The sequence below is a fragment of the Notamacropus eugenii genome, chromosome 4, assembly GCF_028372415.1.
Source record: "Notamacropus eugenii isolate mMacEug1 chromosome 4, mMacEug1.pri_v2, whole genome shotgun sequence".
Taxonomy (NCBI): domain Eukaryota; kingdom Metazoa; phylum Chordata; class Mammalia; order Diprotodontia; family Macropodidae; genus Notamacropus; species Notamacropus eugenii.
The window spans coordinates 11,242,070-11,257,348 of record NC_092875.1 but is presented as its reverse complement, the minus strand read 5'-3'; the positions used below and the strand labels follow the sequence as shown (position 1 = coordinate 11,257,348).

The 15,279-nt window shown below is 50.8% G+C and overlaps 1 protein-coding gene across 3 annotated transcripts in view; it reads right to left on the bottom strand.

The window, feature by feature from the left end:
• Positions 1 to 15,279, bottom strand: part of TXNRD2 (thioredoxin reductase 2) — an 82,868-nt gene that overhangs the window by 43,443 nt on the left and 24,146 nt on the right. For all 3 annotated transcript variants that reach the window (XM_072599783.1, XM_072599781.1, XM_072599782.1), the window contains 2 exons: positions 7,550 to 7,569; positions 5,923 to 6,014 (listed from right to left, as the gene is read on the bottom strand). In XM_072599783.1, coding sequence (XP_072455884.1) covers positions 5,923 to 6,014; positions 7,550 to 7,569 — 112 coding nt within the window. The remainder of the gene's footprint in view (positions 1 to 5,922; positions 6,015 to 7,549; positions 7,570 to 15,279) is intronic.

The following is a 15,279-nucleotide window of genomic DNA, read 5'->3' as shown; positions in this document are numbered from 1 at the left end:
GCCTGGAGCGAATCTGGGCTCTGCCATTTACTAGCTAGGGAACCTTGGACAATTCCCTTCCCCTACCCGAGCCTCGCTTTCTCTATCTGTAAACAAGTGGGTTGGGATTCTATGAAGTTTATAGCCTTTCCCTTCCAGCTCCAGCCTTTGGGGATTCTGGTTATATTAATGATCAACAGGTGCTGTCATCTACGCTGATGTGCCCTGGCTAATGGGTCTGGGCTGGGGTCTACAAGGAGCTTTCGAAGCTGACCCAAGAGTCACAATTTGCCCAGAAAGCTTGAGAAAGCAGGACTGGTAGGAATCTGTCCTCTGACTTCCCTCTACACACATGTGCACATGTACACATGCACACGGACACACATGCAAATGGACACACACATGCAAATAGACACATACACGCAGAGATACAGACACAGACACACACACATAAGCCTGGTTATCCACAAAGGAGCCACAGCTGACCCTGACCTAGTGACTCCAGCAGGAAGGAAGGGGGACAAACGTCTGTCCGTGTGCTCCTTCCTCCAGCTCAGGACACTGCGCAGGCAGAGAGGAGAGGGTCTGACCATCCAGTTCAGCTCCTACAGCAACAGGAACCTGGTCTCAGGGGTTCCCGTCCCACAACTTTTCCCTTTGGGGAGAAAAACGAGCAGATGTGTCCATTTAGCCTCATGTAAAACCTAGGACTATTAGAATTCATGTCTTACAGAATTTAGGAAACCTACTAGCCATAAGTAGTGACAAACTGCAATGAAGCTCACCTCCCACACCCACAAGTGTATAGATGAGTGGCCTGGAGGAGCCAATGGACCCCCCAATTTCTTAAACAAGTCCTGAGGACCTGGGGCAGCCCAAGGTGTCCTTATGGAAAAACTCATTCTCTAAAGGCCCCATGGTCATTCCATCAAATCTCTGAGAGGTCAAGGGGCCCCACAGAGGAAACAGTGCTTTGGGCTGCTAAGGGATAAAACATTAGATGTGGAGTCTGGAAGACCTGAGTTCAAATCCTGCCTCAGAGACTTACTAGCTTGGCTGGGTGACCCTGGCAAGTCATTTCAATTCTGCCTGCCTCAGTTTTCCCTTTTGAAATGGGAAAAATGGCATCGAGCTCCTCAGATCGCTCTGAGGACCCACTGCCCACCTCTGCCCACTGCCTGGGCTAGTCTAAGACTCCCTTGAAGAAATGAATCAGTCATAGCCATGAAACGATCACACCGCTCAGAGTGGGGCAGTAGAGAGAGCCTTGGATCAAGAGTCAGAAGGACTTGAGTTCAAATCCTGGAAAGGGGCTCAGAGATCACCTGGGAGAGGATGGAGAAGTCTGGGGGCCTGAGGGCACCACAGGATGCTGCTCTCCCTCGAGCTTTCAGGTGGAGGGGACAGCTGCTGGGAATGGATGATGAGGACCCTCGAGCAATGAGATGCCCATTCTTCTATGGACAGCAACATCACAAGAGTCCAGGGATGGAACCGGAAAAGAGCAGGATATGAGGAGGGTTCCAATCTTGACTTGACACGTGTGGCCTCTCCTTGGGCCTCAGTTTACTCATCAGTAACAGGAAAGGGGTGAGTCAGATGTCAGTTCCTTCCAGCTCCAGATCCACAATCTCAGTCTACATGCCTCCCTGCCTGTAACTTTTCTGCCGCAATCTCCTTCACTAATGTCCTTGGTGATGGACACTTCCTCTTGGTTTGGAAGGGGACACAGGGCTCTGATGGTTCTGCCCATACAACACTGACTCCAAGCATGGGCCCAGGCACAGCCCTGGCCTGAGGGGCCCATCCCCTCCTGGCTGCAGGATGATGAAAGTTCAGCCCACTGAAGCTCCTCCAGACTCTCCACTGAGGCCCTGAGGGACTGAGACAAATGCTGGGGGGTAGGGGGTAGGGAAAGAGAGGAATCCCCACCCAGAGCCATAGAATTTGTGGCACTGCAGGGCACACGGATGTGCTATGGGGCACACAGTGCGAGGGAGAGTCTGGGCAAAGGGGATGCAACTGAATAAGATGCTTCACTGAGGCAGTGGGTGGGTGGGGGAATGGAAAGTCCTCCCAGCTCAGCCACTGACTTGGTAACTTAACCTCCAGCAAGCCTCTTCTTCTTTTGGGGTCTCCGGGGTCCCCTCTAGCTCTGATGCTCACAAAGTGGAAGGAGCTTTCCCTCATTGGACATCTTTCAGGAAAAGCCAGAGACCCTGGGGGGTCCCTGCTGGGGAAGCCGTCATGGGGGAACCTGTTTAGGCCTTGGGGTCCCCTGATTCTGGCTTCTCTAACACCCACGGAGAGGGTTTATCATGACCAAGCTCAGAAACTGGGCCGTCTCAGACGGTGCTATTGAGAAATGAGTAGTTAAGGCCGGGCTCAGACTCCGACTCACACCTATCCTGGCTCTGGGAGCCTGGACAGATCCGGTCACTTCTTAGGCCTGCCTGACCTCGGAATCTTTGGTTCTGTCCCTCGCCTCTGCTGTGATGGAACAACAGAAACCAAGACACTGGCCTTTGGCAATCCCTCAGGGACAGCCTCTTGCCTGCACCTTATAATGGGGAGCCCATCGAGGGCAGGGGCTGTCTTCTGCCCTTCTCCGCATCCCCAGGGCTTTGCATGGGGCCTGGCACCACACAAAGCACCTTGGAAACGCAGCTTTACTGACAGATATGTGGATTTGTAATAAATTTCCTTTGAAGTGCTGTGGTTTCTTTTTTTTGAAGTAGATTCTTTACCCAGGCTAATTAGCACAAGCTTCCTGTTGTTGGACCACCTGGCAGGTGTTTGTGTTGGAATTGCCAGGAATGCTTTGCTATGGAAGCCCCACGTGCATTTTGGGGAGGAGGCGCTGCTAATTTGAGCACCTAAAGTGAAGCCACTGCCTCCACATCCTTCTGATGGGTCTAGTCAGTGATGCCCATTCTCAAAGAGCATGCCTCCTGCTCACAGAGAGGTTCTACACACCAAGCCACCCACACAGAACTAAGGAAGGGCGTTCTTGGCTCACCTGAGAAAGTTTTACTTTCAGCCCACAATGGGGGGCTGGCACCACTGTAAAGCACATCTCAGGCCGAGCCCTCTCTGAAACCGGATCTAGGGCTCCTCCCAGCCCAACTCCCAACCTGGTTTTCTTGGCCTCCCAGGCTCAGCTGCCACCTGGAATCAGGCAGACCCACAGTTTCTGAGTTCTAGGGGGTGGAGGGCCCCTCAAATGTTGCTCAACTCAGGCAGGAGCCTGGGGCTTGGCTTCTTGACCCTGACAGGCAGGAACACATGGGTCTTGGGTTGGAAAGGCAGGACTGAGGCAGTGCCCAGTGGCTTGGAAGGAATTCTGTATAAACAAAATATGCAGAAAAGGAAGACACCCCAGAGACTCTCCTGACATCACACCTTCTGTGACCATCAGTCACTGAGTCAGGCCACAAGCATTTTTTAGCACTTACTGTGTGCCAAGCACCTGGATCCTGTACCCACAAAGAAAGTCAAAAACACAGGTCCTTGCCCTAAGAGGGCTCATACTCTAATGGGGAAGAAAAACACATTCCACAAACCTCCAAGGGCTCACTGACTTAGCTGCCCTGAAGCATTAGTTAAAACTTATTGCAATCTTGAACTCATTGCAGGCTTGGAGAGAATTTCAATGTCCCTAAAAGTCTCCTAAAGCTGTGAACTAGTCCAGTCATCCTGGAGAACAATTTGGAATTAGGCCCAATGGGTTATCAAACCTTGCATACCCTCTGACCAGCAACAACACTAATAGGTTTGTATCCCAAAGAAATCAATGAAAGGAAAAGGACCAATATGTTCAAAAATACTGATAGCAGCTCCTTTTGGGGTGGCAAGAATTGGAAATGGAGGAGATGTCCACAAATTGTGGAATGACTGAATACTCATATAACTCTAATGGAATATTATTGTGCAATAAGAAATGATGAGAGGGATGGTTTCAGAAAGACCTAGGAAGACTTACATGAACTGATGCAAAGTGAAGTGAGCTGGACCAGAAGAACACTGTATACAGTAACAGCAACATTGTAACAAAGCTCAACTATGAAAGACTTGGCTAATCTGATTAAGACAATGAACCAAGACAGTTACAAAGGACCTTGGATTTGAAACATGCTATCCACCCCTAGGGAGAGATCTGATGGACTCTGGGTGCAAAATGAACCACTATTTTTCCCTTTCTCTATTTTCTTTACTTTTCTTTTACCACATGGCTAAATGTGGAAATATGTTTTGCATGACATCACATGAATAGTGTGTCATATTTCTCGCCTCCTCAATAAGTGGGAGGGGGTGGAGGGAACGAGAGATTTGGAACTGAAAATAAAAATGTAAAACAAAAAGTCTTCTCCTGAGATCTGCTGACGTTGTGGGGAGATCTATTGCTCCCCCACTCCTTGTCTGTCTGTTTTATGACTTTTTAAAGTCTGCTCTGCACTCTTTGGTACACAACAGGTTGTAATAAATGCTACAGGCCTGTGTCTTCCCCATCCACACAAAAAGCTCACTTGGTTTGTCTATCCCCACTAGCTATTGACCTCCATCTCTCTACTTCATCAAAATGTTATCTACCTTTGGTGCCTCCACTTTCATTCCTCTCTGTCTCTCCCTCCTAAACCCTCTGTAGTCTGACTTCCAACCTTATCATTCCCCCAAAACTGCTCTCTTCAAAGTGACCCATGATTTTTTAGTTGCCGAATCCAATAGCCTTTTCTCAGTCTTTCTCCTCGGCCTCTCTGCTGCCTTGGACACCATCCATCACTCCTCCTTGGTACTGTCTTTTCTCAGGGTTTTCAGGACACCCCTCCCTCTCTCTCCTGGCTCTCTTCCATTTTTCTGACCCTGGCTCCTTCTCCATCTCCTCTGCTGGTTTCTCTTCCAGATTACACCCTCTCACCATACATATGCTCTCTTCTCTCCTCCCGCTGTGCTACTTGGGTCATCTCGTCAGCTTACTTGGGTTTAATTCCCAGCTCTATGGGGATGATGCTCAGATCTTTATCTCCAATTCTAGTCTGCCCTGAGCTGGTCACATGTTACAAATAATCTTGTGGACGTGTCCAATTCGATGTCCCAGAGGCAGTTCTACCTCAGCATGGCTGAAGGACTCCTCATCTTTACCCCTAACCCACCTGCCTTCCCTGCTTCCCTCACAGTGAGATGTTGCTAATCTGGCGTCGGGTTCACCACCTTGGCATCATCAACTCCTCACACACTCATCCCCTGTATATAATCAGTGGTTAAATACTGCCGCTGTGACCTTCATGTTTCTCAGGTGCATCCTCTCATCTCCTCTCTTGCAGCCCCCATACGTCACTCCCCCATTATCATTAGGGCCCCTGGGAGGGTCTCCATGCCTCAAGTCTCTCCCTTCAACCTGCTCCCAGCCATCCTTTACTATCCTTTACTCAGCTGTTACACTGACCTTCCTAAAGCAGGTCATTTCCATCAGGACCAGATAAAGTTCTTGGTCTGGCACTGAAAGTCCGTCATGACCTGAGCCCTTCTACCTGCACAATAGGTAGGAAGCTTCCTCCCATGTGTGTGCTTCTCCCAGTTATCTGAAGGCCTAGAATGGCTTTCCCTCCTCCTCTCTACCTCCTGGCTATCCTGGCTTCTGTTAGGTCCCAGCCCCCCTCCAAGCCTACCCTCTTCCTTTTAGAGAATCTTGTCTCATTAGACAGAAGCCCTCATAGGCTGTGCCTCTCCTGAGTCACCCAGGTAGATGTGGATCCCTTGGTGAGGGGGCCTCCCATTCAATCTGGGGGTCAGGTTTCTAGAATTGGGTAGTAGATGACAAGCCTGAGGGAAGGATCCTGACCTCAGGGAGGGCCCACAGCCTCACAGGTCCCTGGAGTGCCCACCACCCATGAGGAAGCCAAGCAGCACAGGTCAACAGTGAGCCAAGAATGCATCAACATATACCTGGTCAAAGCCACGCAGCGGGATGCTTCTCATCATGACGGTGGTATCTAGGCCCAAGCCCGTGAGGAATCCAGCACACTCCAAGGACACATCTGGGCAAGGAGTGATTCAAGGAAAGAACCATGGTGCGTAGAGATTGGGGAAGCAAAATCATCACAACAGTGAGTGCTTATGTAGCACTTTGAGGTTTGTGAAGCACCTTGTAGACATGGGTGTCTTTCATCCTCACAAATACAACCCTGGGAGGCAAGTGCCATTATTGTTCCCATTTCAGAGATGAGGTAACTGAGGCTGAGAAGGAGGAAGTGACTTGCCAGGGTCTGAGGCAGGATTTGAACTCAGATCTCTCTGACTCCAGGTCCAGTGCTATGGATCACTTCCCTACTAGCCCCCAGAGAGCCTTTTTCCTGCCCAAAGTGCCATCCCACAGACTAACTGCCTGTCAGGCCTAGAAGGCCCCTTAGTACCCCCTGAATAGGGATCCCTGCTGGGACCCCCCTGACAAGCAGCCAGCCAGACTCCATGGTATGCCTGCTGTCCACTTTGGGACAACGTCTTTGGTCCTTTCCAACAGCCTATCCCCTTTCTGGACTCCATGGGTCTCACTCCTTGCACTACCTCTTGTCCTGGGAGGAGGACCGGGGCCTCTGCTTCCAGGGGCCTGAGGCTAAGGACCCCCTCCCCAATGAGAGCCCTTCCCTAGAGCTTTCCAGGGGAATGAACCCCCAGGCTCCAGCAGGCTCCATTGCATCTGGCAACGCTCACCACAACTCAAGGCCCTCATTCCATTTCTGCTGAAACGTGAGCCCGGGCTCTTTGTGGATGCCCTTCGAGGAGATGGGGCCCAGCTGCTAGGGCCTCTCAGGAGACCTAGCTCATCATCTATTTAAGGCATCATTAACTAAGCCCCCTCCCCAGCTCTCCCCTGGTCCAAGGGAGCCACATGGTGCTCATGCTTCCCTTCCAGCTTCCAGCTTCTAACTGACCCACGTCAGTCTTTGTGGGATCTCCATGGCCTACGTGGTGGATCTGAACTCAGGGCAACTGGGTGAGAGCCCCAGCATCACCTCGTGCTGCCTGGGTGACCCTAGGCAAGGCCTTCCTCCTCTATGGGCATCTGTAAAATGAGGATCTGCAAGGTCCCTTTCAGCTCTAAACCTCTGCTCCTGGAGCTCGGCACGGACCCTCAAGGAAGAGCCAGAGGGAGAGGGGATTGTTTCTAATTCTGACTTCTGTGGGAGGATCAGAGGGTCATACTCCAGGCCCTCCCAACATGCATCAGCTGGCCCGAGACACACTTGTTCCATCCCCCAAGGCACCCAAGCTGCTGGATGCCTGAACAAAGGGCCGAGGGCCTGGGACCACTTGCCCAGGACAGTGAGACAATGTCCTGAGATGGGGAACAGGAGCAAGAACAGTTTACAATGGAGAGAGCAGGCTTTCTGCCCACAGACCACACAACACACACATTTCCATACACAGCACATGTACATATACAGCCATACATGCACATTCTCCCATGTGCACACACACACACACACACACACACATGCGCCCACACACGCATGCTCACCGACAGCAATAGCCCTTATCACCATAAGTCAATTTCACGTTGGCTAAAGGATACAGCTGGCTCCAACCACTAACCTGTAAAGGAAATAAAAACAGCCAACTTAAGCACTGCTCGTCCGCCATCCTCCTGCAGTGCTGACTCTCAGGCCACAGAGGAGAGGGCTGTACAGACCAGGTTCAGCTGGGACTCTGTCTTGGGGAGGTCCCAAGACCTGGGGTGCCCCTTCTCTCAGGGCCTGATCTGGAGGGTATAGGAAGAATGCCTCATAAGACTCCACTTGGCTGGCAGCCAGCCTTCTGATGAGGAGTCTGTTTGCCCATGGCCCATGACAGAAGCCAGCCCCACCTTGGAAGGTCTCCTGGGCCGGTCAATCTATGAGAACCAGCATCCCCTGCAAGTACCATGCAGGCCTTTAACCAAGGTACGGGAATGGACAATCACCATCATTAGTATCATCAGCATTTGATTCCATCACATATTAAGGAAAACTTACTTAGGAGAAACGAAAAAGATCAAATGGGCCAGTTCCAGCCTCACTGCCTGGGTCCTGGGGGAAGGGAGGATGGACGTACACTTAAAATGAGAACCACAGGACCACAGATGGAGGGCAGGAAGGGGCCCTGGGGGCCTGTCTTATATATGGGGAACTTGCTGCCCAGGGAGGGAAAGGGGCTTACATTAGGACCACAGAAGGAGGGCTGGAAGGGGCCTGGGAGTCCATCAAGTCAGGAGTTCTCATTTTAAAGATGAGGGGTCTGAGGCCCAGGGCAGTCAACAAACTTGCCCAAAGTTGTACCGTGTGTAGAAGGGAAGGAGTCAGGATCTGAACCCAGAGCCACACACTCCAGATTCAAGGCTCTTTCCACTGAGGCACACTGGCAGGGGTGGGGGGGGCGGGGAAGGGGGGCAGTGCAGAATCACTCTGTGGAAGCTTCTCCCTACTATCCACATTATTCCAACTATCATTAAGACCCACAAAATGTTTCCTTTTCCCATATGGGTCACAGATGGAAAGAGAAAACAGCCCCAATAAAGCCTCTGTTTGGGCTCAAATATTTGGTTATTATGGAAAGCCTGAAGCAAAAACCAAGTGGGTTCAAAAAGGTTGCTTTTTGGGGAGTGAGGGAGGAAAGCCATTTTAATTCAAAGACACAAGTGCCAAGAAACTAAGGCAACTAACTTGGTGAAGCCAAGCCCGCTAAATAATTTTAAATATTTGTTCTAATAGTCTAAATCCCTTGCTATTCTCGAGGGGCAAACCTGTACTGCCACCGGGCCAACATCGAAGTCTCCATGGCAAGGAGCATTGAAAGGCAGCAGCAGATGTGGGTGGGCCAGCACCGGGGCTCCCCCGTCCTTTGAACGGGAGGAGGTCAGAGCGGATGAGGGGATGGCAGCCCTAATCCTCAGAGCTACTAACAATCTAATTCCTTTCCAAAAGGGCTCTATCCCTTGGAATCACTCTGGAGGCAGTGGTGGGGAGTGACGGGTGTTCAGCCCCTTCCCCAGAGAAGAGCTGGGATCGAGACTTAGGGCAGAGGCTCTGGCCCCACCTGCCGCTGTCCAGAAACTGGACCACTGGTCAGTGGGATCAGGCTGGGATCTGGACAATGGACGTCCCAGGATGGGGGGGGGGAAGGACGCTGTCCTCTGGGTCTTGACACTAGGCCTGAGGAAGTGGGGCAAATGGGTGCGTGAAATTATTGCACAGGATCCCACTTTTCAAAAAACTGACTGCACTAACATGCCCCAGTATGTTTAGGAAGCCATCACTGAAAAATAATGAGTCAATCAGGTCAGCTTTCATTAAGTACCTACTATATGCTAGGCATTGAGACAAAAGACAGAAGAGCCCCTGCCTTCAGGGCCCTTACATTCTAAGGGGAGGGAAGGCTGTGGAGAAGCCCAGGCCCATACTGAACATGCTCCAGCTTTTGCCTGGGTTCTGGTACAGATTACTGGATGGAACCATAATGCCCACTCCAGACAGAGCTCCCTGCAAGCACAGACAGCTTTTCCTTTTGTCTCTGAATCCTTTATTATGCATATTACAGGGCTTAACACATGTTTTGGGATTGGCCCTGGCAGAGGACCACAGAGCAAGGCCAATGAGGGACCCACCAGGCAGAGGGGAGGCCTGGGAGGATGCCACACCGCTTACTACCACGCAATCCCCCAGTACTAAAGGGACTCCTGTGGCTGCCCAGGGAACTCAGGGACATACCCTGAGGCCGAGAGGGTGGAAGACCCCAGTCAGCAGAGGTGGTCAAGGATGGCGATGGGCCACAGAGAAGTGTTTTTAAGGCGTCCTAGGGAGAAGAGAAGGCTGCTGGGAAGAGCAGACAACAGAGGGACACAGGAGCATTTCAGCCTTATTTCCCTTCTATGTTCTCTGCCAAGGAGAGCAGTCTGAACTGGAGAGAAATGGCAAGGAACTGATAAAGCAGCTCCTTCCCTACTTGTGGACAAAATGGAAACATCACTGGATTCCAAATTGGGTGAGTGGCCACACCCCAAGGTATCATTAATGGTTCAATGGCCAACACGGCAGAACATCTGCATCGGGGCCCCGAGGGATTGGCAACCCACATAAGGCTGCCCAAGCTAGGAGTAGGAGCTAAGACGGTGGATGGCTGAGGCAGGATCCAAAAGGATCTCAACAGCCTAGAACGTTGCAATGGACTGAGGACGATGAAGTCTATGAAGGCAAATATGTAGAGTCCTACTCTTGGGTTCATAAAAAAACAACTTTTAAGAGTACAAAATAGGGGTGGTATACCTAGCTATCAGTTCATCTGAAAAAGATCTGAGGCCCTTAGTGGACTGAGAAGTCCAGTGAACCAAGAAGAGGGTGACATGATGGCAGTCCCCAGAGCCACTGTGACTAATAGGCATGGTGCCCAGAATGAGGGAGGTGATGGGTGCTCTGACCTTTAGGTCAAACTCCACCTGCAGTGCTCAGCTCTGGGCACTGCATTTTAGGAGCCCACCCATCCATAGCAGGGCAACCAGGATGGCAGGAAGCCTCAAAATGACACCACATGGGGACTGCTTGATGAGGAGCCCATCAGCTCCTCCAGGGAAGAGGCACACCCTGAGGGATGAATACCTGTCTCCAGACCTCAGCCCTCCATCCACCTTGGCCACATCCATTTACTGCTCCTAGTTTCACCTTCTGGGGCCAAGCAGAGCAAGGCTGATCTCCCACCCAGATGCCGTCCCTGACCCTTCTCTCTGGTCTCTTTGGGGGCTCTCCAGCTGATGGCCCTCCTGAACAGGGAAGCCCAGAACCAAACCTACAGATGTGTTGGAAGATTCCATCACCCTACAAGCTCAAAAGGTGCTCCCCAAGGCAACGGGAAGGCACATGACCAGGAGAAGGAAGCTGCAGCGTCTTGGGGGAAAGATCAGCACATGAACTCCTGCATAAATAAGAGCATCAGGCTGAAAAAAAGAGGCAGTTGGGAGCAGCCTATGTGAATGCTTGGCCCGTGGCCTTGCCCCGTCACACCGTGAATTTATGGAGGGAATCACAGCTGTCCCCCTTCCTATCACACAACTCTAAGAGGTGGGCAGGCAGTGCAGGAACTCTGATGGCCCTTCTATAGATGAGGAAACTGAGGCTCAGAGGTAAAGGGACTTGCCCATGGCTGTAGCTTGTCTAAAGTCAGAGGCCTCCTGATGATGGACCAGAGCTCCCCGTAAGGCACCAAACTGAACCGCAGACCTCCTTTCATGCACCCCACCCAGGTCAGTGTCCAGTGTCCAGTGGTGTTCAGATAAGGTCCCGCTCTAAGGCAGATGCCATTTCAACATCCTAAAGGAACTCATGTGGATCCACAAAGTCTGACTCCAAAGGGCACAACTGCAGGCCCTGCTACAACCACAAAAGAATGGGATCTGGGGAAGGCCCCAATCCTCCCCCTGACTCCAGCTTGGCAGCAGCTAATTCTGCTCTGCTGACCACAACAGTGGCCTGATGTGTTCTAACTCCTCTGGGGCCACTTGGCTGGCCAATTCTCACTGCTGGGTACAATGGGGAGATTCGATGTGACTAACAAGATGATGGACAGGGCATTTTCCCTGATCCTCACGATCTCTCAAACCTCTCCAAGATAAGAATGATGTACAAGAGGCGAAGGATTTCAGCTGTCCCCACAATCTACAACACCAAGAACTCAAGGTAAAAACCTAATGAACTAATAGTTACAGAAAAGGCACCTTGGTAGCCCCACTCCCTGCCCCTCGGCCACCTTCAAGCTCTGCAGGGCTGCACAAGCTGACCCATGGGCTGACCACAAAACTCATCTCTCAGCTTCCCCCGCCCCCTCCCTGATTGCTTGCTCTGTGCTGCCCCAAGCCTCAGCTATAGAACTGAGGAGCAGTCCATGAAAGAGAGGGGCAGACACCAGAGGGTGGGGTACCTGCAGCACTCCATTAAGCCTGAGGGAAAGGGGACGGGCAGCCAACTGGAGATGGCTCTGTCCCTCCAGAAGGTACCTGCAGCAAAGACCAAGGCCAGTGAAATCTGCCTGTGCGAGGGGAAGCTGAGACAGCTTTGAGGTCTAGCCCCCAGGAAACTGCCATCAAGGGGAAAGGAGTCAGAAAGTGGGTAATAAGGGGATAAGGAACAAAGACTGAAATGACCAAAGATTTCAGGTAGAAGAAAACTCAGTTAAAGCCTCTAAGCAGAAGCAGATAAACCAAAAGGAAAAATTTAACAACAGAATGGGACATGCAGATCAGGTCAGTGAGTCCAAACATCTATGAATAAATGACATGAGAAAAAAAGAAAATGACTCAACAACTGATGAGGCAGAGGACGCTGGATGGAATCCCAGCAGGATGCTTCTGGATTGGGTAAAAGGGAAATTTTACTTTTTACATGTAAATAATAAATAGTAACTGTTTCTCTTTTGGCCAACAACCCTGGGGGTCTTCCCCTCCTAGTCTGATTTTCTTTTCCTTTTTTTTTTTTTTTTTTTGATCCAAGGGGCCATCCCTTGAACCACTTCTAAAAGAGGTTCACTCAATGGGCTTTATCTCAAAGTGAGAGCCTAAGAGGGCCAGGGTCTCCCATTGCATCCTGGGCCATCTCCAGTCATTCTGATGAATACCAGGCCACTGGAGTCAGGTGGCTCAGGACAAGAAAGTGACAGCCCTCCCTCCCTCAAATCCAAGTCAACTGCGAGTCATGTCTTCATTCCTTGATGTCATGGTCCTCTGAGAGTGAAGGACAAACACACAAAAGGGAAATGAAAATTGTGAAAAGGAAATTTATAGCCTGATAATTAAAAATAATTCACAGAAAAGAAAAACTGGAAACCACAGAGGCAACTTCACCCAAGAGACAAGAGAGAGCAAGTGCCTAGGAACACAAATATGCAAAAACAAAGAACAATCTGGAAAAAAGAGGAGCAAAGGACAATACTGTTCAAAGAAAACATCACGATCTCAAAACCAGGGGACAAACGAAAGATTTTAAGTTTCTCAGAAGAACACAAGTCCAAAGACCTGAATACCACGATGCGAAAATTAATACAAGAAAATTGCCCAGAACTTCTGAACAGAGAGAACCAAGTGCTACATGAAATAATCCGTAAATTACCTCCAGAAAAAAATCAATCCATCAATCCACATTGATTAAATTCCTATTGTGTACCAGCACTGTGCAGGATGGGAACAAGCATCTTTCCTGAAGCAGGAAAAGAAAATGGAAGTTTCTGGACACTCTTGGGGCAGAGATAGAGCAGTTCCAACAGTTCCCAAAGTGTATGGAGTCAGCCTGGCACAGCTCTACTCTCATTATTGAGATGAAAGGGAAACAGGTGGGCTCCCCTGCCCCAGAAGCCAACATGAACAAAGCAGGCAGCTCTCACTCCAGACTTGGCCCTAGACCCTTCTCCAATCTATACCTTAGTCTTCAGGATGGACACAAACTAACTAAGCTCTTTCTCCATGGGAGGAGGAGCAGGGAGTCCTGAATTGCTTAGCTTTCCCTAGGTGGAAGGGACTGTCCTAGGCACCAGGCAGGCAGCCCCCTCCCTTGGCCTGGCTATCACAGTGGCCCCAGACAGTTGCCAGGATGGTTACATTCTGAGCACAGGGAGGAAGGAGGCTTGGGTAGCCCCAAAGACTGGTCTGATGGTAAACTCAGCATCGGACCAAGTTGTTGGGCATCCCACCAGTGACAAGGAACCATTCACCAGCTGGGTACATCTTGTCCTAGGTGGGGAGAACCAGCTGGCTGACTCCTCACACCCCCTGCACCTGGAGCCATGCCAGGACACTTGGACCCAAACATCATCAGCATGCCCCAAGGGTACCTGTACTGGCTCCTTTTTTCAGAAGCAGCCCTTCACTAATGATGAGGACCTCCTCCAAAAAGAGAAATTCATTTAGTGCACGGAGAAGGTGGGAACAGCGGATGTTTTTCCAGAGGGCTCTAGTCACGACACATTACCCAAGGCTAGACTGGCTTCCACAGGGTTTGACCAGATAAATGTAATCTCGGTGTGGTCAGGGACAAGAGGGTCACACAAGCCAATGCACGTGCCAAGTGGAAAAATGATTTCATAAAACTGACCGCAAACAACAGCCTTAAACAAACAGCTGTGACTCTTCCCAAGACACATTTGACATTCTTTCCCCTCCTGCCTTAAGGAAGGACACTGAAAGAACAGCAAAAGAGAAAGATGATTACGGCATCTCTGTCATTATTGGATGACCCCCAGCCCCGTCTGACCGCAGGGCTCAGGCACCAGGATGAGCTTCCTTCCATTACAAACACACTTCTGACAGCCAATGAAAAACCTACCCAGAGGGATAAAAACACATCTGCCCCTTCCGGAAGCCCAGAGGGAGCCTGGGAACTTCTCACGTGGACATAGTGCCAAGGGTGACCATGGCCTCAGCTCTGAGCACTGGGCGGGACAGCTCACGTCTGCGACATCCTTCCTGCTGGTCCGTGCAGCAGGATAGGAAGAGCACTGGGGAGTAGACTCTGTGTGTGTGTGTGTGTGTGTGTGTGTGTGTGTGTGTGTGTGTGTGTGTGTATGTGCATCAGGAAGAGGAATATGTGGGTATGTGTGTATACATACACCTGTGTTCTGGGTAGGGCACATGCATGTGTCTGAGCACATCTGAACAGGAAGATGGTGCACACGTGTGCACATAGACATGTGAGCACAATGCCTGGCAGGAGGAGGAGGTGAGGGAGGAGAGTGGAGAGGAGCAGCCACGAGAGAAGGCATTCCCCGATCGTTCCTGTCTGCAGATGGAACTGGGTTTGCACCATCTCATTCAATCTCCACAGGTGCTCTTACTATCCCCATTTAACAGATGGACAATATGAGGTACAGGAGTGAAGTGACTTGCCCAAGGTCTCCCAGCTCTACGTCTTCTGCAGAATTGGGGTCTCGTGTTGCTGACACCAGGCCCAATACCCTAATGCCACAGCTGGGGTGCAGCTCATGCCTCTGGGTTATTCTTCAGAAAGTACAATAGGGGAATTCATGTAATTCCTACAACCCGGGGAAGTACATGTAGTTGAGTGTTCACTTATTTGGAAAAAACTCAGTCATCCCGGGCGACATTAAAGGCCAGCTCTTTCAACACCATCAGTGATCACGGGTCCAAACCTTAGGTCAGCTCCCTGTGTGACCCTGGGGCAGGCCAGAGCACTGAAGGCCTACTCAGTGACCTCTATGACCCTCCACCTCTTGGACATGTCCCTTGAAGCAATCCCAGAAAGGGCAGGGTGGTTAGGAAGCCTCGTGGATTGG